A 24,149-nucleotide genomic window follows, 5' to 3' on the forward strand; every position below is an offset into this window, starting at 1 on the left:
GCAATGCTTCTTCTTTCTTCGCCACCCTCGCCCTCAGGCAGCCAGTCAGCCTTCGCTACGAGCGCTCGCTCCCGTCCCGTCATTCATCATGTACTCCTGTTCTCCATAGGTGGGAGGGGCGGGGCCTTACGTAAGGAAGGCTGGTTATTGGTTAAGAAGAAGAAAAGAGAGTGTCTCATGTTCTCTCCCACTTCCTTCCAGAAATTGGCACATAGGGGCAGCGCACGTACGTTGGAGTTCAGGAGACACTGAGGTAGGTGCTGACTGACTCTGAAGCAGGTTTTAAAACAAGTAAACAAAGTAAAGTCAAAATAAAAATAAATATTTTGTTTCATGCAGATCTCTTTTGTTTAAAGCATAACTAAATGGGCTATAAGCCAAGCCCCTAATGCTTTTGGTTTTTCCTATATTGTTTGTGATGATGTCGATGACTTAGAATGTGATCTCAACTATTAGGCTTAGGCAGAAAGGTGCTGACTGACTTTGAAGGTTGTTGCAGCACCACCCTCCCCCCTCCGGAGCGCACCCCCCCCCCCCCCCACGGGAGTGCGTGTGTTGTCAGACAATTCTGGATGTAAGCCCCGATCCTGACCCCGCCTCTAACCCCTGGCCCCGCCCCTAGCCCCACCCCCTTTAGCCTTCCCAAACAGTTGGGCCACCGACCGCCTATGTCTCTGATCATGCTTGTGTTTGGTGTTTCGTTGATCTGAAGGGTCCCGATGATGCTCCGTATACTTGGCACTTTCCTCCTAAATTATACTGGGACACGGCCTTTCGAGAATTTTTGATGCAAAAATGGATAGATTATCAACTCCATAATGAGGTCTACAAAGATCAACCAATTATTTATTGGGAAGCGGCTAAGGCGGTGTTGCAAGGAGAGATAATGGCCTATTCTTCTTTCAAGCGTAAGGTGAGAGATAGAGAAATACTGCGCCTAGAAAAACAATTGGTGCAGGTGCGGCGTCAGTATGCAGGAACATCGACTGTGGGGTTAAAAAATTTGCTCATCGTGCTTCAATCCTCTCTCCAGGTGCTTCTTCATGAAAGGGCGGTGAAATCAATTCGGTATTATAAGTACTAAATATATCTTCATGGGAATAAAGCTGGGAAACTTATGTCGCATCTGATTAAGCAGTCTGGGGGTTCACGACCTATAGTTCAGATAGCTAGGGGAGATGGTACTAAATCGCAGAGGTACTATCAGAAGTTATATGCCCAACCGGAAGATACAGTGTTAGATGGGGAGATATATTTGAGTAGTTTGGATCTACCTCGATGGGGAGCACAGGCGTTAGCTCGGCTTAATGCTCCAATTGGGGAGGATGAAGTTGCCTTGGTGATCCACAGAGTGTCTTAGCGAAGACGCCAGGGCCTGATGGGTTCAGAGCTGAATTCTATAAACTATTATCCTCTTCGATTGTCCAACCTTACAGTCTTTTTTTTCTCAGTTTGTGTCTTCAGGGGAACTCCACAATCATTGCAGTTGGCTCAAATTATTTTGTTGCCGAAGCCGGTCGGGACCCTACGCAACCTTCCTCTTACAGACCGATATTCTCGTTGAACACGGAAACAAATTTTTTTGCAAAAATACTGTCAAATAGGCTAGCACAGGTATTTATTTATTTTTGTTACATTTTTCCCACTCATGGCAGTACTCAATGCAGCAGGCAATGGAGGGTTAAGTGACTTGCCCAGAGTCACAAGGAGCTGCCTGTGCCGGGAATCGAACTCAGTTCCCCAGGACCAAAGTCCACCACCCTAACCACTAGGCCACTCCTCCACTACCAGAAATAATTGCGGGGCCGCAAGTGGGATTTGTCCATGGCAGGGCTATAACTCAAAATATGCGAAAGCTTCTCCTCTCAATGGAACATGTAGAACGGATGGGCCAGCCTTCTCTGCTAGTTAGTTTCGATGCAGCGAAGGCATTTGATCGTATGATCTGGGATTTCTTTTTGCGGTACTGCAATGTTATGGGATATCAGGGTTTTTTGGAAGCGATTAAAGTTCTCTATAAGTCACCTAAGGCACGGCTCCAGGTTAATGCAGTGTTCTCCTCTGAATTTAAGATCTGTCGGGGTACGCGTCAAGGTTGCCATTGTCTCCCCTGCTCTTTGCTTTATCGTTGGATCTGTTGATTAGAGAAATCGGTATTAAAGGGGTTAGTATAGGCTCTCTGGAGTTTAAGCTCTCTGCATTCACAGATGATTTTGCTGGTACATATTGTTGATCCACAGACATCCCTGGAGGCGCTGGTGGAGACCTTCAGTGAATATGGTGATTTCGCGGGCTATAATTGATTTTAGACAAATTGTTGGCGATGCCCACTAAGTTGGAAACTAAGGATGAATGGGTGGGATCCTTTCCCTTGCAGTGGGAAGTTACTTCTTTCCGATACCTGGGCATTCACTTATCAAAAACTAAGGTGGCGCTCTATAAGATTAATATTTCCGTACTATTGGATTATACACGCGCGATGCTGACTAAATGGGCTCTTTTCCTTTGACAATTCATGGTAGGATCCAACTTTTTAACATGGTATTGTTTCCCAAGTGACTATATGTTCTCCAGCTCTTACCTCTTAAGTTACTGAAACGAGATTGGGGGTCTTACAGAGAATGCTGTCCTTACTTTTGCTGGGTGGGGAAAAAAACAAAGTTGTCTTTTAAATATTTAATTGGACCTTGGAGACCTGGCGGAATGGGCCTCCCAAATTTACATCTATATAATTATGTGTGTTTGCTCCGACACTTGGGAGATTGGATTTTAGAAGAGCAGAATTACACACTGCGTACTTATGAGGCAGCCTATTATTTTCCATGGCACGTTAATTCCCTTCTGCACTGTGCGACAAGCCTTCTACCACAAGAGGTTCGCTGCAGTGTAATACTTAGATCGTTGCGGCAGGTGTGGTGCTACTTCGTTCCAATTTTGGGTGGTCGTCCTGAAACTTTGGATCAGCTACCGATTATAGGTAATTTGCAATTCTCCCCAAGACAAGATAACGGGAGCTTTAAGCATTGGGCGAGGAAGGGTTATTCGTTGTTGCAACATGTGCTGGACGACCAAGGTAGAATGCTTTCCTTGAACACTATCAAGCTTATTTTCGAAAGAGAAGGGCGCCTATCTTTCGACACAAATCGGGAGATGGGCATTCTTCTCTCAGGGTCGCCCAAATCGGCATAATTGAAAGCCGATTTTGGGCGTCCCCAACTGCTTCCAACGACCAAAGTTCCCGTGGCGTGTTGGAGGCGTGTCGGAGGCGGGACTGGGGCGTGCCTAACAGATGGGTGTCCTCAAGCGATAATGGAAAAAAGAAGGGCGTCCCTGACAACACTTGGCCGACTTTACTTGGTCCTTTTTTATTTACGACCAAGCCACAAAATGTGCCTAATGACCAGATGACCACCGGAGGGAATCGGGGATGACCTTCCCTGACTCCCCCAGTGGTCACTAACCACCTCCCACCCTGAAAAAACAACTTCAAAAACTTTTGTCTTTTTTTAGAGTATGGGTGAAGGATGTCCTTCGCTATGCCTCCGTCCCTGTGATGGCAGTTGAGGATGTCCAAAATGTGGATATTTTCTGTGAGAAGGATGTCCATGCCTTTGCTATGCCTCTGACACCCCCTTTATTTATTTGGACTTTGAATCACAAGTAGCAGCAGTGGGATTTGAACCGGCCACCTCTGGATTGCAAGACCAGTGCTCTAACCACTAGGCCACTCCTCCACTCCACGCCCTTGAAATTTGGCCATCCCTGTTGGGGGGGGTGGCAGTGTGCAGGTCCCTGGGGAGAGGTATGTGTGTGTCAGCGGAGGCATAATGAAGGCGTGGACGTCCTTCTTTCAAACATTTTGGACGTCCTGAACTGCCCCCCCCCCCACAGGGACAGCCAAATTCAAGGGAGTGGAGTGGAGTGGAGGAGTTAACGCATGAGAACTTACTGCTAAGTGAATAGGTGGCGGTAAGGTCTCAGGCTCAAATGGACGAATGCCAATTTCATTTTGCCGCACGTTCATTTCGGCCAAAAAAAAGGCCTTTTTGCAGGCGAACTGAAAAATGGACATGTGAGCGTCCAATACATGCATCTACAACAGTGCAGGCCATTTTTCGGCGGACTTTAGTAGAAGGACCCCTATATGCAATACCCAAGTATAATAGTATAATTTAGTATATTAGATTTTATTTGCGTTCTTTTAGCAACTTTTTTAACAAACTGGATCATTGCTGAAAAACTCAATTTGCATTTAGTGTAATAGTAGTGGATTCTCTATATTTGTCTCAGTATATTGTTTTGATCCTTTAATTTGTATTGATTATTGTTGTATTTTCTTTTTATCTGTCATGCCTAGGTTTTTGCATATAACAGTGTTATTGTTCTGAACTCACATTTTTAAAAGGCGTTCGACAAGGTACCTCATGAAAGGCTACAGAGGAAATTGGAGGGTCATGGGATAGGAGGAAATGGCCTATTGTGGATTAAAAACTGGTTGAAGGATAGGAAACAGAGAGTGGGGTTAAATGGGCAGTATTCACATGGAGAAGGGTAGTTAGTGCGGTTACTCAGGGTCTGTGCTAGGACCGCTGCTTTTTATATATTTATAAATGATTTAGAGATGGGAGTAACCAGCGAGGTAATTAAATTTGCTGATGACACAAAGTTATTCAAAGTCATTAACTCGCGAGAGGATTGTGAAGAATTACAGAAGGACCTTACGAGACTGGGAGACTGGGCAGCTAAATGGCAGATGACGTTTAATGTGAGCAAGTGCAAGGTGATCCATGTGGGAAAAAAGAACCCGAATTATAGCTACGTCAAGCAAGGTTCCACGTTAGGAGTTACGGACCAAGAAAGGGATCTGGGTGTTGGCGTCTATAATACACTGAAACCTTCTGCTCAGTGTGCTGCTGCGGCTAGGAAAGCGAATAGAATGTTGGGTATTATTAGGAAAGGTATGGAAAACAGGTGTGAGGATGTTATAAGGCCGTTGTATCGCTCCATGGTACTACCGCACCTTGAGTATTGTGTTTCAATTCTGGTCGCCGCATCTCAAGAAGATATCGTAGAACTGGAAAAAGTGCAGCGAAGGGCGACTAAAATGATAGCGGGGATGGGACGACTTCCCTATGAAGAAAGACTAAGGAGGCTACGGCTTTTCAGCTTGGAGAAGAGACGGCTGAGGTTTGACATGATAGAGGTATATAAAATAATGAGTGGAATGGAACAGGTGGATGTGAAGCGTCTGTTCACGCTTTCCAAAAATACTAGGACTAGGGGGCATGCAATGAAACTGCAGTGTATAAATTTAAAACGAATCGGAAAAAAAGTTTCTTCACCCCAACGCATAATTAAACTCTGGAATTCGTTGCCGGAGAACGTGGTGAAGGGCAGTTAGCTTAGCAGAGTTTAAAAGGGTTAGACGGTTTCCTAAAGGACAAGGTCCATAAACCACTACTAAATGGACTTGGGAAAAATACACAATTCCAGGAATAACATGTATAGAATGTTTGTACGTTTGGAAAGCTTGCCAGGTGCCCTTGGCCTGGATTGGCCGCTGTCGTGGACAGGATGCTGGGCTCGATGGACCCTTGGTCTTTCCTTTTATTACTGTTTTTATAGCTTCCTTGGCTGCTTTATTGTATTTACTAGTAAAAAAGGCCCGTTTCTGACACAAATGAAACGGGCGCTAGCAAGGTTTTCCTCGAAATGTGTATGTTTGAGAGAGAGTGTGTTGAGAGATGGATGTGTGTCAGAGAGAGAGAGACAGAGACAGAGTGTGTGTGTGTGTTGTGTGAGAGAGAGAATGTGTGAGAGACAGAGTGTCTGTGTGTGTGTGAGACTGTGTGTGTGACAGAGAAATAGAGTGTGATAGACAGGGAGTGTGTCAGAGAGAGTGTATATGAGAGACAGTGAGTGAGTGAGTGTGAGCCCTCACCCCCCCTCCCCTCTCGCAGGGCCCCCCTCCCCACCCCCACCTCTCTGGTCTCAGGACCCCCTCCCCACCTCCCTCTCCCCTGCGTCCCCTCCGGCCATCCATGTCCAGCAACCCTCCTGTCCCCCTGCCCCCCTGCAGCCACCCATGTCCAGCAACTCTCCCCTCCCCCCCAGCTACCATCCCCTGCCCCCCCCGGCGCATCAAACCCCCTCGCCACCCGCAGCTGCTAGGAGCGGCTGCAGAGACTGCGTTTTAAGACTCGGGCATTTGCGAATGATTTGGGCTGGGTTAAAAAACATGTATGTTTTTTTTTCTTTTTGTAGCGTCCGCTGCTGCTCAACAGGAGAAGCAGCAGCAGCGGCCGGACAACGTTACCAGTGGCAGCTGTGAGTGGCGAGGGGGGGGGGGGGCATCAGAGGCTTCGGAGTAGGATTCAAATGATCTTTTTCTTTTCCTGTTCGGAGCTGCCTGTCAGGCGCCTGTGTCATGGCAGCAGGAGTTAAGTTGCTTCTGTCGCTTTCTTTCATGTTTTTTTTTTTTCCCTTCTCTTGTCTGTTGTGTCCAGGGGAGGTTCGGGAGGGCGGCAGTCTCGGTTGGGTTTTTGTCCTTTCTTTTTCTTAGCTTTTATTTTCCATTAACATTCGATGAAGCTGCCTGGGCCCGCACTGCTGTTGCTTGGGCTCTCTGGATGACGTCATCCGAGGCTTCAGTCCCAGGCACAGCCAATCAGAATGGAGGCACGGGCCCAAGCAGCTTCATGGAACGTTCATGGTGCAAATTATTATATAGGATTTTATTTGGATACCAGTAACTTTTAGTTTTATTTGTATAATATTAATCTTATTGTTATGACACTTCTATGTGTTTTTAATTATTTTAAATATCTGTACTTGTTTTTATGTCAGTGTATGACCCCTGAAGCAGACGGGCTAGTCCCATCAAAACCCGGCCTCATGTCGGGTCAAGTACACATTTGGTGCTGAATAAACCTTACTGCATTACATTTGGCTGTGCAGATTTCTTGGTCCACTCCTACTGAAGTTTCTGAAACACCTCACCAGAGCATCCCTGCTTATGCCGACTTTCCAGCCAAGCTATTTTACCCAACAGATCTCTCTCTCTCTCAAGTCAATTTGTTTCTATTTGGATTGTCCCCCCCCCCCCCCCATTTAATAAAACTCCTCTAATCACTGCCTCAGTCCCTCCCAACTGTCCCATCTCGGACAACCCCTATATCATTAAACTCTAAATATTCTAAGATATTTTTCTAATATCCTGCCCAACTTGGGCGTCTCGCAATAAGTTTTCAGTCATTCAAGTAGGTCCAAGATGGAACATGGTCCACACTGGAGTGTGATCAGACCAGGTCTGTGATTCTATTCCCGCATCTTGAATGTTGGACCAATAAGGGTCACCCAGAAGTAAATTGATATGAGAGTAGCTGTTATAGCTGGGGAATAAAAAGAATAATCTTACCTGCCAGATAACGCGAGGTCAAAGGCTTGCACAACCGTCAGCAACATTTGCATTAGGACTAGGAAGCCTATCCCAGGAGGGATCAAGAACCAAGTTACAATCTCCCCCCCCCCCCCTCCCAATGAGATGATGGCCCAAATCTTACCTGATAACTGTTCAACTGCTTCCAGAAGCCAACAGAAGTATCACGCGGGGCATATACATTAAGTACCATCAGCTTCTGATCCCCAAGGTCCCCCTTAAGCAATAGCATTCTCCCCTACTGATCTTTTTCCATGGTAGTGACCCTAAAAGGGAAGTCTTTATTAATTAAGATGGCAACACCAGCAATCTTCTTCACCCTGGAGCTAGAGCTGCAATAAATCCGAGAGAAGCATTTATCACAAAGTAAATGCTCAGCACTCTTAAGTAAATGAGTCTCCTGCATCAGGGCAATGTCACAATTCCGTCTCAATGTCACAGTTTATGAAAGGCAAGCACCTTGGGCTGCAGCGGAGTTGGTGCTACCCAGTCAACCCAAAGGTCACTGGGCCCCCACTGGCGGCAGGCAAGTCACCCAGGCTAACCGGGCAGTATCGACATTGTAAAGGGTCAGCCGCAAAGGTTAGGACTTTAAATCATGGACGTTGTTTAAAAATGCATCCATGGAAGCCCAGACCAGATTGTATTCCACGTATTAACAAAGGTGGAAAGAAAGCAAATGACAGCCAGCATTGTTACAGGTGAAGTGAAAGAGGCTATTAGAGCCAAACAGCATCCTTCAAAGAATGGAAAAAGGATCCAAATGAAGAAAATAAGAAGTAACATAAAGGAACCATTGAAATTAGATCCTTTCCAACCCTAGTAACACAGAACGAAGGATCCCGCCTTCATCCATACCCTTACTCTCTAGCCCTGATGGTTTGGTTCCTGACAACATAGATTTATGTTCCTTAAACCTTCCTGAAGCAGTCTCTAGGATACTGCTAGCCTCTAGGAAACGTTCTACACGAAAATGTTACCACTTAAAGTGGAAAAGATTTTCTCTTTGGTGTACAGCCAGAGCACTTGATCCTACAAAAGCTATCTACCTACCCTTATGGAGTACCTCCTCCACCTTTCAGATTCTGACCTCAAAATTAACTCAGTGAGAATATATTTGAGTGCTATCAATGCTTTTCGTTCTAAAGTTGATAATAATCCAGTGTCAGTACATCCTTTAAATAGCTATATAGTTTGTTTCACACCAAAACCTCCTATCAACAAACCGCCTCCAATGGCATGGGATCCGAATATCATCCTAACAGCTCTCATGAAACCTCCATTTGAACCACTTTGTTCCTGTCTCTGAAATTCCTTACATATAAAGGTAGTGTTATTAATAGCTCTTACTTCTGCTAGGAGAGTCAGAGAGCTCCAAGCCCTTGTGGCAGACCCACCTTACACCAGGTTCTACCACAACAGGGTTGTCCTCCAAACCTACCCCAAATTCCTTCCTAAAGTATTTCGGAATTCCATCTCAGTCCATTGTACTTCCTGTCTTCTTCCCTAAACTACACAATAATCCTGGAGAAGCAACACTGAATACCTTAGGCTGAAAGTGTGCTCTAGCATACTACCTAGATCGTACAAAACCTCATAGGAAGTTAATTTTGCCCGCTTGTCCTCAGAGAAAGCTAAGTTACTTACCTGTAGTAGGTGTTCTCCGAGGACAAGCAGGCATATATTGTCACATCCCTCCCGCCTCCCCTTGGAGTTATCTTCTTAACTTTAGCTGGTCCCTCGCTCGAGTGTCGGACAGGAAGGCACCCGCGCGTGCGTGGTGAGGGCACTGTTTCAAAGATTTAAAGTGACAGTGCATTTGACAGTGTCCGCACTGGAATCTGTGGATGACACCATTTGTAACAGAGAATATATGCCTGCTGTCCTCTGAGAACACCTGCTACAGGTTAGTAACTTAGCTTTAGCTTAGCAAGGTTTAAAAAAGTGTTGAATACTTTCCTAAGAGAAAAGTCCATAAGCCATTATTAAGAAGGACTTGGGGAAAATCCACTACTCATTTCTAGAATAAGCAGCATAAAATCTGTTTTACTCTTTTGAGATCCTGCCAGGTACTTGGACCTGGATTTGCTGCTGTTAGAAACAGGATACTGAACTCAATGGAACTTCAGTCTGTCCCAGTAAGGCAATGCTTATATTCTTATGCTCTTATATACTCTGTAAATATTACTCACCTATACTGTATAATGTCTGTTACTTTGTACGGAATTTGCTATTATTACTCACCCCTATATGACTGAGTAACTTCTCTCTCTCCCGACTCCTTTGGATCCCAGACACGAGGCTCTTCCTCTTGTTTAATCCTTGCTAATACTTCAGGATTGATGCTTTCATGGTCTGTGCCTAGGAATTACAAGGAAAATTGAGGTTTATTTCTATTACATTAACAGAATAATTCTCAGGGTACAGTACATGATGGCGGACGGGAAGGTTCTACTACTGTCATCCACCAAAAAGCAGAGGGATCTGGAGGTCATTGTATCAAATGACCTTGAAGTGCTCAAACATTATTAAGAAAGGAGGTCAGAAGTGAGTAAGAGAAATATAAACAACCATCATAAAAAAAATGGTAATATCGCTGTAGAAATCACAGGTGAGCCCTCACCAGGAGTACTGTGTCCAGTTTCTCCGGAAGGAGAAAGACAAATGGTGTTAATAGAACAAACACTTGGTGTAGAAATTTGTTGACTCAGGGGCTGATGCTCAAAAGTCCCCGATAAAAACAGTTTGCATTTAGATCCGTGGTAAACGTTACCGATTTTGAAATAGAGAGCAATGCTCAAAGAAAATTGAATGCAAATGAGATTCACCTAAATTTAGCAAGCAGCTCAGACGGGAAAGCGCCTAGCACAGAACAGTCTCTCAGTAAGTGTCCATATTTTTGCGAATGCCCAGGAATCCCACTGCAGGAGGAAGGTGGAGCCAGAATCAGGAGCACTGCAGGGGAAAGGAGACAGGGGGACAGTGGAACCAGCAGTACTTGCTGGTTCCACTGTCCCCCTGTCTCTTTCAGGGGCGTAGCCAGACAACAGATTTTGGTGGGCCTAGGCAAGAAGTGGGTGGGCACCAAGTGTTCTCCCCCCCCCCCCCCCCCCCCCCCCCCCCCCCCACAACCACCACCCAAAAAATATCTCAGCTGGTGAGAAAACACTTCTTTCCATCTTGGCAGTCTGCATCAGGCATGCCCTGAAAACTGAGCATGCACAGGTGACAGGATCAAGGAGAGTAGTGTTTTCATTACCATCAGGGGGTGGTCTTCAGCTGGTGGAGCCGGGGATCCCCACCAGCTACCACTAAACGTGTGCTACTGTTGGGTGGGCCTGAACCCTAAGTGGGTGGGCCCTGGCCCACCCAGGCCCACCTGTGGCAACACCACTGGTCTCTTTTCCCCTGCAGTGCTCTGATTCTGGCTCCACCTTCCTCCTGCAGCTTACTTACCTTCCCTCAGGCTGCCCCCAATGATTTCCTTGGGAATCTCCTCCTTGCTGAAAGCCCACCCCCCCAGCTGACATCATTGGGGCTTTTCCCCAGCTGATTGGTTATCTGCTTGTTTCTATATCAATCCTTCCCAGCTGACATCACAGGGGCTTCCTGCCCAAGCCATGCCTCTCTCCGCCTACCACGCCCTTTTGATGCCACCACAGGAAAGATCCACTTCAAAATACTTTTAACAAACTCTCAGCCGCTACCCCCAAAGGATAGGAAAGCCTATAATGCAAATATATTAAACAGAACTGGCTCCAGTACCGACTCCTGAGGCGCTCCACTACTCACCTTCCTTTCCTCTGAGCGGATTCCATTTACCACCACCCTCTGCTGAAGAGAAATTGATAAACACAGCGCCACACTTTGGTACTTCATTATGATCAATTGCTTTCAGGCCCTGATTACTTGTGCTCTGCGCCCCTGGCTTTCAGTCCTGCTCTAAAAATTGGAAGAGAATTTGCCTCACAGAAGAAAACTGATAAGACAAGATGGTCTAAAAGTTCCTTAATCCTGGCTCTAACACTGCCATCCTCAAACAGAGAGCAGGCTTGAGACAGACTGTGATCATACTTGGAAATTTCACGACTAGAATTACTTTTATAAAGTCAGCCCCTGTGTTGGCTAAAAATGCCGATAATGGTCCTTACCTAGTGAGATCAGGGTCTCATAATTCTCCTTCATCACCTCCCTGTAAAGCTCCTTCTGGCCTTCATCCAAATACTCCCACTGCTCCTGGGAGAAATAGACAGTGATATCCTCAAACGTCACTGGCTCCTGAAACACAAACCAGAAACAAACTTGGTGAAAGGAGGCGCTCAGAATGCATTATTATTCTCCTAACATTATATCATGGAAAAGAGGACTTCAGGATCCTTCTCCCCCAGAAATTGATCGCTTTTTCCCCCCCCATGTGTAGTCCTAGACCAGTGATTTTCAACCTTTTTTTTTTAATCTCGTGGCACATTTACAAGGTGCAAAAATCATCAAGGCACACCATCAGTTTTTTTTAAGGATATATATTTTATTTAACAAACGAGTATTAGGATTGTGTTTAAAGTTCAATAATTCAAACTTTAAACATTGTGTTATCTTTAAAGCCACAAATCACATGCATTCATAAACAACAATTTTAAAGGGAATGCCCCCCCCCCCCCTTATCTTGAAAACAATACGTCAGTGGGAACTAAATTCAGACCCTCACCATGTCGCGAAATAGAAATATGAAAGCAAAAACTGAACTGGTAACCCCCAAGAAGAAGCAAGTCAGAATGGTCAAAACTGCGGAGCACAACAAGGGTCCAGGCCCCCATCCAACATCCAGGCAACTCAGAAAAACCATTCTGCCATGAGGAACAGGGGCTAGAGCACTACTACTACTACTAACAAACATTTCTAAAGCGCTACTAGGGTTACGCAGCGCTGTACAATTCAAACATAGAAGGACAGTCCCTGCTCAAAGAGCTTACAATCTAAAAGACAAGAGAACAATCTAGAGGACGAGTGAACAGTTAATCTGATAGGGTGGATGGATTGGGGCATTTTATATTTCTCGAGCGGTTAGGTGCCGAAGGCAGCATTGAAGAGGTGAGTTTTAAGCAGAGATTTGAAGATGGGGAGGGAGGGGGCATGGCGTATGGGTAAAGGAAGATTATTCCAGGCATAGGGTGAGGCAAGGCAGAATGAGCGGAGCCTGGAGTTGGCAGTGGTGGAGCACCAAGAACATTTCAAGCCCCTGAATACTGTATAGCATAGAGGCCATGAAAAGGTGCAAACCATACATATTTCTAGTTTTGTTTGTTTTTTTTATATAAACTATTTTGCTTTTCTTGAGCTGGGAGCAGACTTAAGAGTTGCAAGAGAGTTATAAATGTGCTTTTTCTGGAAAATACCTTTCTAAGGCTGTGGTTTGACATTTTGGCCTGTGCTAACTTGTGATAAGTTGCTGGTCAGAAGCTAAGAGCCAGAGACTCCTATGACTAAGAACACCTGCTGTATCCAGATAAACAATCGGAAGGAGAAGTGAGTGGGTGTGGGCAAAACTATAGCCCTAGCACGAGGGTGGGGGTAGTAACTTGGTAACATACCCATTATCTAATGAAAACTTGTGCTTATATGCATGACAGGCCCTGACTGCCAATATAATAAGGGACTAAATAATAGAATTTGATTCATAACAGGAAACAGAATATTCTGGAAAGTTACATATTCATTAGGTGGGAAGGGTAATTATAATTAAGATAATGAAGAAAGGAAGAAAAAAGTATTTAAGAGGAAACAGAACTGAGGATGGAGAGCCTCAGTGTGGCCACTAGCAGGTGGACATATTGACAGCTCCCAGGGAAAACTACCGTATTTTTCGGACTATAAGACGCACTTTTTTCCCCCAAAATTTGGGAGGAAAATGGGGGGTGCGTCTTATAGTCCGAAGGTAGCGAGTTCGGGATCGCCCTCCCCTACTTACGTGACGCGATGTTCCCTGGTGGTCTAGTGACGTCGGGGCAGTAAAGAGCCCCCTCTTTCCTGCCCAGCGCGCTGCTCTCCGTCCTCCTGACTGGTTCCTGACGGTCTCGGCGAGATCCAAAATCTCGGTGGCCATTTTGAATCTCGCCGAGACCGTCAGGAACCAGTCAGGAGGACGGAGAGCAGCGCGCTGGGCAGGAAAGAGGGGGCTCTTTCCTGCCCCGACGTCACTAGACCACCAGGGAACATCGCGTCACGTAAGTAGGGGAGGGCGATCCCAAACTCGGACAAGACGCACAGGAGCACCTAGGTTTTAGAGGAGGGAAAAAGGAAAATTTTTTTTTTCCTATTTCCCTCCTCTAAAACCTAGGTGCGTCTTATGGTCCGGTGCGTCTTATGGTCCGAAAAATACGGTACATATTATACTGTATTGGGAGTTTATTTGTTACTATTTCAATAATTACTGATTGGCTTCTTTGACAATTTGAATAAACATTTATGATGTCTAATTCTTATTTAGTGCCCAGAGTTTTTCTTGCCTGGAATTCTGCCTGGGGGAGAAGGTTACTTTCTGTCTCACAGGCAAGACAGAAAGTGAACAATGTAATAATGTCAGCACCAGAACAGACTTTACTGAAATACTCCCGCTCTCAGACAGCATTTTGCATAATGAGGACTAGGGCATGCAGAGTGCTCTAGTCTAGGTCAATAATACTATTATTTCAGTATAGCACAGGGGTTCTCAATAGAGAATGACACGTGGACAAAGTTTGTCCCTGTCCCGTCCCCGTGGTTGTCTCCGTCCCCACCCCATCCCCGCAGGTTCTGTCTCTGTCCCCGTCCCATCCCCAAAGGCCCTGTCTCCATCCCATCCCCATGGGCTCTGTCCTCATCTGCAGAAGTCTCGAACACTTATGATTTTATATTTAAATCTTTTTATTAAAGTATAAAAAATACTTCCTCAGGAAAGATGTCAGGAAGTATTTCTTCACAGAGAGGGTGGTGAACGCTTGGAATGCCCTCCCGCGGGAGGTGGTGGAGATGAAAACGGTAACGGAATTCAAGCATGCGTGGGACAGGCATAAAGGAATCCTGTGCAGAAGGAATGGATCCACAGAAGCTTAGCTGAAATTGGGTGGCGGGGGGAAGAGGGGTTCGTGGTTGAGAGGCTAGGATGGGGGAGGGCAGACTTATACGGGGTCTGTGCCGGAGCCGGTGATGGGAGGCGGGACTGGTGGTTGGGAGGCGGGAAATACTGCTGCACAGACTTATACGGTCTGTGCCCTGAAAAAGACAGGTACAAATCAAGGTAAGGTATACACATATGAGTTTATCGTGGGCAGACTAGATGGACCGTGCAGGTCTTTTTCTGCCGTCATCTACTATGTATAAAAAAGGAACAATATGCTGGGCAACTGTTGTTTATAACTCACAAATAGAAAATAATAATAACAATGAGCAACTATAATAACCCCCACCACCACCACCACCACCCTCTACCCTTCCAACCCCATCAATAGCTGACTTCTACTATCCCAAGGAATCCTAATCCACTCTGTTAAAATATCCATTCTGTATGCCTTAGCAGGAGAGAAATATGCCCTATGAAGCACTGTTATGATTTTTTAATCTATGGATGACGTGGAGGGACATTTTCGATTTGGACGTCCTTGCAAAATGGCGAAATCTAGGGGTGGGGAAACCCGTATTTTGAAACAAGATGGACGTCCATCTTCCTTTCGAAAATACCGTCAGGGACGTTCAAATCCTTAAATTTCGCCGTCCCTAAATTTGAGCGTCCCTAGACATGGACGTTAACACCTGGAAACAAATACAAAGTAGCGAGGAGGGGCATAATCGAACGTCGCCGGCGATCTATTTTGGCGGTGGCGCTACAACTGGCCAGAACCATATTATTGAAAAAGATGGCCGGCCATCTTTTTTTTTTTTATAATACGGTTTAGCCCGGCCAAATGCCAGAGTTCGCCGGGTTTGAGATTGCCGGTTTAGTTCTTCAGCGATAATGGAAAAAAATGCCGGCGATCTCCAACCCGGCAACATCCAAGGCATTTGGTCATGGGAGGAGCCAGCATTTGTAGTGCACTGGTCCCCCTGACATACCAGGGCACCAACCAGGCACCCTAGGGGACACTGCAGTGGACTTCAAAAATTGGTCCCAGGTGCACAACTCCCTTACCTTGGGTGCTGAGCCCCCCAAATCCCCCCCAAAACCCACTCCCCACAACTCTACACCACTACCATAGTCCTTATGGGTGAAGGGGGGCACCTACATGTGGGTACAGTGGGTTTTGGGGGGGGTTTGAAGGGCTCAACACTTACCACCACAAGTGTAACAGGTAGGGGGGGATGGGCCTGGGTCCACCTGCCTGAAGTCCACTGCAACCAACATAAACTGTTCCAGGGACCTGCATACTGCTGTCAGGGTATGACATTTGAGGCTGGCATACAGGCTGGCAAAAAAAGTTTTTAGTTTTATTGTTTTAGTGTGGGAGGGGGTTGGTGACCACCGGGGTGTACGGGGAGATCATCCCCCATTCCCTCCGGTGGTCATCTGGTCAGTTCAGGCACCTTTTTGAGGCTTGGTCCTGAAAATAAAAGGACCAAGTAAAACCGGCGAAATACTGATTAATGCCGCTTTTTTTTCCATTATCCGCAAAAGCCGGCCATCTGGTAGCCACGCCCATGCCTGCCCATGTCCCGCCTTCACTTCGCCGCCGACACGCCCCCTTGAACTTTCGCCGGCTTGGCGACGGGAAAGCGGCGATGGTGTCAAAAAAGCAGCTTTCGATTATACTGATTTTGCTGCTTTTGCGAGATCACCGGCCATCTCCCGATTTATGTTGGTTAGATCGCCGGCAATCACTTTCGAAAATAAGCCTGATTGCCTTCAAAATCTGCACCCTGGTCCACAAGATTGTCTACAGTGAAGCCCCGGGATACATGACAGACTTGATCGACTTACCAGATAGAAACACACCAGAATCAACACGATCATATCTAAATCTGCACTACACAAGCTGCAAAGGGCTTCAATACAAATCAACTTACGCATCCAGCTTTTCCTACATAAGCACACAACTATGGAACACATTACCAAAAGCCTTGAAATCGACGTACGACCACCTAAACTTCCGGAAATCACTAAACACCAACCTGTTCAAAAAGGTATACCCCACCATTCCAACTTAAATGCCTGATCCCTGCAACACAACAAAACTAAAGTACGTAATGGACAAAACGCAACTCTTCCGATGTATGTTTCCCTAATGTGGCTGGGCCACAAGAACTTCATCTTACCACAACATCACTTTGTATTTGTTCTCACCGGAGTCTGCAAAGGCCTCTCCGGTACTATGTAAGCCACATTGAGCCTACAAATAGGTGGGGAAATGTGGGATACAAATGTAACAAATAAAAAATAAGTGTCTTGCCCAGGGTCACATGGAGCTGCAAATGGAATTGAACCTGGTTCTCCAGGATCTCAACCCACTGCTGAAAGGCAGCAGCAAGAATCAAATCCAGTTCCCCAGGTCCGCAATCTGCTGCACTAATCATTAGGCCACTTTCTTTACTGGAGCCCCAGGAACAGACTGAGCAGTGCAAGGCTCATTTCTTCTTCTGCTTGTGTATCAGAGGCAGCCTGGCGTTGCCTGGCACTGCATCCCCTGCTGCCCACCTCCTGCCAGTCTCCTACCTGCTGAGCACAAAGCCCTGCAGCCATTCTCCTGCCCTTCTCCACGTGAAGGGAGGGGAACCAGGAAGAAGAACTTTCCATGCACCATGTGTGTATCAGAGGTTGCATGACATTGCCTGGCACTGCATCCCCTGCTGCCCACCTCCTGCCAGTCTCCTACCTGCTCAGCACAAAGCCCTGCAGCCATTCTCCTGTCCTTCTCCACAGCACGATTCCCAGACCCTGCTCCCTCTTTGCTGGCTCAGGAGCAGCAGCCCTGTGAAGGGAGGGGAACCAGGAAGAAGAACTTTCTTTTACGTGTATCAGAGGTTGCATGACATTGCCTGGCACTGCATCCCCTGCTGCCCACCTCCTGCCAGTCTCCTACCTGCTGAGCACAAAGCCCTGCAGCCATTCTCCTGGCCTGGCTCCCTCTTTGCTGGCTCAGGAGCAGCAGCCCTGTGAAGGGAGGGGAACCAGGAAGAAGAACTTTCTTTTTCGTCTGCTGACTGCTTGCTCCATGCACCATGTGTGTATCAGAGGTTGCATGACATTGCCTGGCACAGCATCCCCTGCTGCCCACCTCCTGCCAGTCTCCTACCTGCTGAGCACAAAGCCCTGCAGCCATTCTCCTGCCCTTCTCCACGTGAAGGGAGGGGAACCAGGAAGAAGAACTTTCCATGCACCATGTGTGTATCAGAGGTTGCATGACATTGCCTGGCACTGCATCCCCTGCTGCCCGCCTCCTGCCAGTCTCCTACCTGCTGAGCACAAAGCCCTGCAGCCATTCTCCTGCCCTTCTCCACGTGAAGGGAGGGGAACCAGGAAGAAGAACTTTCCATGCACCATGTGTGTATCAGAGGTTGCATGACATTGCCTGGCACTGCATCCCCTGCTGCCCACCTCCTGCCAGTCTCCTACCTGCTGAGCACAAAGCCCTGCAGCCATTCTCCTGCCCTTCTGCACAGCACCATTTCCAGCCCTGGCTCCCTCTTTGCTGGCTCAGGAGCAGCAGCCCTGTGAAGGGAGGGGAACCAGGAAGAAGAACTTTCTTTTTCGTCTGCTTGCTCCATGCACCATGTGTGTATCAGAGGTTGCATGACATTGCCTGGCACTGCATCCCCTGCTGCCCAGCTCCTGTCAGTCTCCTACCTGCTGAGCACAAAGCTCTGCAGCCATTCTCCTGCCCTGGCTCCCTCCCTCTTTGCTGGCTCAGGAGCAGCAGCCCTGTGAAGGGAGGGGAACCAGGAAGAAGAACTTTCTTTTTTGTCTGCTTGCTCCATGCACCATGTGTGTATCAGAGGTTGCATGACATTGCCTGGCACTGCATCCCCTGCTGCCCACCTCCTGCCAGTCTCCTACCTGCTGAGCACAAAGCCCTGCAGCCATTCTCCTGCCCTTCTCCACGTGAAGGGAGGGGAACCAGGAAGAAGAACTTTCCATGCACCATGTGTGTATCAGAGGTTGCATGACATTGCCTGGCACTGCATCCCCTGCTGCCCACCTCCTGCCAGTCTCCTACCTGCTGAGCACAAAGCCCTGCAGCCATTCTCCTGCCCTGGCTTCCTCTTTGCTGGGTTAGTACAGGATTAGTTCACTCAGAGAAAGGGGAGGGAAGGGGGAAAGTCAGTAAGACATATCATCAGAGAGAAGAGAAGCGGGAGGGCCGGAGTTCTGGGAGAAACACTTCTGACTGCTGCCATCTACTGCACCCACCCAGTACTGATGGCAGAGGAGCTGATGCTGATCCTGTACACATTGTTGCAGATTCAAGCCTAGAGGCTCCACCTCTCCCGACAGCCGATTCAAGCAATGTTGCAGAATTTATTTATTTATTTATTTTACAGCACTTAGTTATATCCCACAATTTCCTGTTTGGAGTCTAGAATCCAACTCCACCCCTCCTAGGCCCGTTTTATTCTGTTCCAGGCTGCACTCTCATTCAGATTGCTTATAGTTTCAGGTTAATCTGCGTTATGCCCTCGCCATTGCAAAGCCCAATTGACCAATGTTTGTTGTTTTCATGAGCCTGGATGCTAGGAATTCCCTACTTGTGAGGTTAGGCCTGCTTGTCCTCAGAGAAAGCGAAGGTACTTACCTGTAGCAGGCTCCGAGGACAGCAGGCTTTATATTCTCACAAGCTCTCCCACCTCCCCTTTATTATTTTTCACGCAGGAAGGCACTTGCGCTTGAAAGCTCTTCTTACGCTTGTCATAAGATCCGGACCAGGCAACCTGGCCTGCGTTACCCACTTGTGAGAATATAAGGCCTGCTCTCGGAGAATACTTGCTACCAGGGGTGTAGCCAGACCTTGCCGGTAGGGGGGGGGTCCAGAGCCCGAGGTGGGGGGGCACAGTTTAGCCCGTCTCCCCCAGCCACCGATCCCCCCCCCCGCCGCTGCCAACCCCCCACCTCCGACCATCCCCTGGCACCTCCGCCTCCAGGTACCTTTGCTGGCGGGGGTCCCCAACCCCCGCCAGTCGAAGTCTTCTTCAGCGCCGGTCTCCGGCGTCTTTGCTGATGTTTCTGACTCCTGACATCCTGCATGCACGTCCTGCACAGGATGTGCATGCAGGACATCAGGACTGACAGAAACAGATCAGCGAAGGCGCCGGAGACCAGCGCTGAAGACTTCGGCTGATGGGGGTTGGGGACCCCTGCCAGCAAAGGTACCTGGTGGCGGCGGGAGGGGGTATCAAAAGTGGCGGGGGAGGGTCTGCGGCGGGGGTGTCGAAAGTAGAGGGGGCCAGGGTTAAATCTGTGGGAGCCCCACCTAGCTACACCCCTGCTTGCTACAGTAAGTACCTTCGCTTTCTCTGAGGACAGCAGGCCAAGTGTTCTCACATACCCTCCCACCTCCACTTGGAGTTGTATTCTTTAGCTATTTTACCTGAGGGACCCATACTCATGTATTGGGCGGGAATGCTCAATGGGAGGCTGCTAGAAATTTCTACAATCATCTTGCTAGTCAGTGTCCTTGGAGAACACCTGCTACAGATTTGTAACTTCACTATACCTCCTGTGGTGGCAGACTTGTTGGATTATTTGTAGTAAATAATTAGCAGATTTTTATACACACAGCTTCAGCTTTAGAAATGTTAATTTCTTTTCTTCATCTCTCTCATACACCCCAGAATAATTCACTGCTGAGTCACTTTAAAGTTGAAGTAACAAAACATCTGTTTACTCACAGTTTGTAGTTAGATTATATTCAGACAGGCTTATATATACATAATACTATACATTTGGATTATCAGCTCTTTCCATGTGCTTAGATGGTAATGGATGCTCACACCATAGATTCTCTCAGTTTAGGAGAGATCATGAGCTCCATGTGCTGTGCCTAACCCCCACAGGAAGTTGCATGGGTGTGACCTCTCTAAGTAATTCACATCAGAGGTCACAGAGTAATCACAGAGAAAAAATTGGTGACAGGCAATGCATGCAAAATACAATACATTATTCCAACAAACCCCTTCTCATGCATAACTGTCATGCAATTATTAATTCACACAAAGTCCAAGCTTTATACGCAGATTCTCAAAACGTTCTCTGGGTAACGGTTTGGTCATGATGTCAGCTGTCATTTCACTGGTGTGACAATAGTGTAGACTGATGACCCCTTCTTTCGCCAACTCTCGCACGTTGTGGTATTTCGTTGCGATGTGCTTGGTGCGTGACTGAACCTTGTCATTCTGTGACAGTCTGATGCAGCTCTGATTATCTTCCATTATCTGGATTGGTCTCTGTTCATCTATTCCAAAATCCAGCAAAAGTTTTTCAATCCACATCAGTTCTCTGCATGCTTCTGATACGGCCACATATTCAGCTTCTGTAGAAGACAGACTCACAATACTTTGTTTATGACTGGCCCAAGAAATTTGTACATTTCCATACATAAACACATATCCACTTGTGGATTTATAATCAGAATGATCCCCTGCCCAATCTGAATCACAGTAACATATTAGTTTTGGATTACTATTGGCTGAAATCTTTAATTTACAATCAATGGTACCTTTTAAATACCTTACCATCCTTTTAACTGCAGTCCAATCTGATTTGGTAGGTGAGCTGACCCTTCTGCTCAAAATTCCTACTGCATTTGCTATATCAGCCCTGTATGTGGTAGTCAGATATAAAAGCTTACCTATGGCTGATCTATATTGGATGTTATCTGGTAAAGGTTCTCTTACTGTTTCATCCTTCAGAAAATCAGTGATCATGGGAGTGCTTACAACTTGGGCATCTTGCATACCTAAACTTTCAATAAGCTCATTTATTTTCTGCTTCTGGCTTAGAAGATAAGAACCATCATTTTGTTTCTCAATTTCTATACCAAGATAGTATGACACATTACCAAGTTCTTTTATCTCAACATTCAGGTTTAAATATTTTACAATGTCCTTGTACTCTTGCTCACTTTCGCTTGCAATGAGCAGATCATCAACAAAAGCTAAAATGTATGCATATTGTCCATTTCTGCACCTAGTGTACAAGCATTTATCTGCTTCACCTTGCTTAAATCCTAAATTTGTCAATATTTCATGCAATTTGTCATTCCAACATTTTGCACTTTGCTTTAATCCATAAAGACCTTTGTTTAATTTACACACTAGCTGTCTTTGTTTTGTATTTATGAAACCTGTTGGCTGTTCCATGTACAAGTCTTCAGTTATATCTCCATGAAGAAATGCTGTTTTCACATCAATGTGGTTGACTTGCATGCCTTTTGAGACTGCAATGCTCAGAAGTGTTCTAATTGTCGTGTGTTTCACTACAGGTGCAAACACTTCATCAAAATCTTCTCCATATTTTTGAAGATATCCCTTTGCGACTAATCTGGCTTTATACCTTTCCACTTTTCCTTGTGCATTCCTTTTTAACTTGAATACCCATTTACATCCTATAGCTTTCTTGCCAGGAGGTAATTTTGTAAGAATCCAAGTCTTATTTTTATGCAATGCATCAATTTCTTCTTGTGCAGCTTTATGCCATTCAGCAGCTTCTTCTGCTGGCATTTTCTCAATCTCATCCCATGTTAAGGGCTCTTGAGCTTCTGCTGACTTTGTTAGGTAAGACAGTCTTGGGGGTGGAACACCTTTGTTTTCCCTGGATGAGCGTCTGACAACAGGTTGGTCTGACCTTTCCGCATCCTCTAAATCTGAGAGTCCTTCTCCAATTGATTCCCCTTCTCCAACTGTACTGTCTCCTGCGATGATCCTTTCTGTGTCTGCTTCCTCTGCCTGTTCCTCATTAGATACAGATGAGTTGCTTTCAGACATCTGCCTTGGTATGGCATTTATATACACTGGCATGTCTATTATGGTTCTAGTTTCATATTCTGGATGATAAGGCTCATCTGGGATAATCCAGCCTTTATCAACCCTTTTGTTTTCATCAAAATATGTAACATGTCTTATGCCAACAATGCCAGTTTTCAGATTCAAAATTCTATATCCTTTGTGTCCTGGAGCATAGCCAACTAAAATGCCCCTTTCTGTTGTGGAATCCAGCTTATGCCTTCTTTGCTTTGGTATATGAGCATATGCTGTACTTCCAAATGTTCTTATGTGTGACAGGTTTGGCATCCTACCATGCCATGTCTCATGTGGTGTGCGCTCAGCGCCTTTAGTTGGCATTCTGTTTTGTAGGTACACTGCTGTGAGAATGGCTTCCCCCCATAGTCTTTTAGGGAGATTGCTATCTGACAGCATACACCTGGTCATTTCCACAAGTGACCTAAATTTTCTCTCTGCAACAGAATTTTGCTCTGGTGTATAAGCTACTGTTGTGATATGCTGAATGCCTTCTTGTTCTAGAAATGTGCGCATGCTTTGTGAAGTGAACTCACCACCATTGTCGGTCTGAAGAACCTTTGGTTTTCTTTCAAATTTATTGCTCACCATGGCTACGTATTTCTTCAGCATGTCTGTGACTTGACTTTTTTTTTTCAGCAAATAGGCCACACAGTATCTAGAGAAATCATCCAAGAATATTAGCACAAATCTGTTATTTCCCAATGATGGGATATTAAACGGTCCACATAAGTCACTGTGTATTAAGTCCAGTACTTTATTACTCCTATTTCCTGTGTATGCAGGAAATGAGGGTCTCACACCTTTTTGTGTAACACAGTCTATGCATTTCTCCATTTTACCAGTATCTGCACGTATCTGAATGCCAGTGGCAAGTTGCTTACTGTAAAGATCCTGGATCACCTTAAAATCACGATGTCCCAGGCGGCGATGCCAGATTTCCAGACTACATTTACCATCATTCTTCCTTACTTGCGCCAGATGTGAGGCTTCACCTGAAATGCTCAGTTTATAAATATCATTATGCATAAAAGCTTCAGCATACACTTCATCATTTTTAGAGATTGTGCACTTACTGTTTTCAAAATGAATCACAAATCCCTTCTTATCTAATGTAGATACACTAAGCATATTGCAAACTGCTTGGGGAATATACAAGACATCACTTACAGGAATTTCTTTAACTTCATTAGACACTTTGCATTTTAAGAATCCAATGCCTTTTGCTTGGATCTTAGCAGTCCCTGCGTTTGCAGTATTAAGAATACCTTCTTCTGGACACATTTCCTGAAAGAAATCCTTACAATTGGTTAAATGGCATGTGCTCCCCGAATCCAAAATCCAAGTACTTTCATTTGAATTATTATTTACCATAGTCAAAGATTTTTCTGCCATTAGAAAGCTCTTATGTTTATTATTGTCCTTCATACATTTCCTGGTTGGAGAATTCTTTTGTTCCATTGGCTTAGGTGAGCTAGAGGGAGTGTTTTGTGTTTCCTTACACCATTTAGATACATGTCCCTCCTTTCCACATGAGTAGCAAATCAGCTTGCCCTTGGGTGGAGTTTTCCCATAGCTCCGCCTTCCTCTGTTCTTTGCCAAGAAATTTGTTTCATTTCTCTCTGACTGACTTTGAGAACACTTCTCCTCAGAATCATTAATTATGCATTCCTGCCTCAGTTTTGATGCTGCCTGTTCAAAAGATTGCCCTTCAATGGCTTCATTTACAGACCTA

General features: G+C 46.0%; 1 protein-coding gene across 4 annotated transcripts in view; it reads right to left on the bottom strand.

Moving 5' to 3' along the window:
- Nucleotides 1–24,149, bottom strand: part of LOC115464772 (oocyte zinc finger protein XlCOF6-like) — a 524,570-nt gene that overhangs the window by 69,317 nt on the left and 431,104 nt on the right. The window contains exons 1-2 of one of the 4 annotated variants that reach the window (XM_030195132.1): nucleotides 18,619–18,688; nucleotides 11,590–11,716 (exon numbers count right to left, since the gene is read on the bottom strand). The exons of 1 other annotated variant lie outside the window; for it this stretch is intronic. In XM_030195132.1, coding sequence (XP_030050992.1) covers nucleotides 11,590–11,716; nucleotides 18,619–18,645 — 154 coding nt within the window. In that variant the 5' untranslated portion in view covers nucleotides 18,646–18,688. Of the gene's footprint in view, nucleotides 1–11,589; nucleotides 11,717–17,277; nucleotides 17,331–18,248; nucleotides 18,280–18,618; nucleotides 18,689–24,149 lie in introns of those variants that run through there. 2 more of the 4 variants (XM_030195144.1, XM_030195138.1) reach the window with 2 other exon arrangements.

Source organism: Microcaecilia unicolor, chromosome 1, assembly GCF_901765095.1.
Source record: "Microcaecilia unicolor chromosome 1, aMicUni1.1, whole genome shotgun sequence".
Lineage (NCBI taxonomy): Eukaryota > Metazoa > Chordata > Amphibia > Gymnophiona > Siphonopidae > Microcaecilia > Microcaecilia unicolor.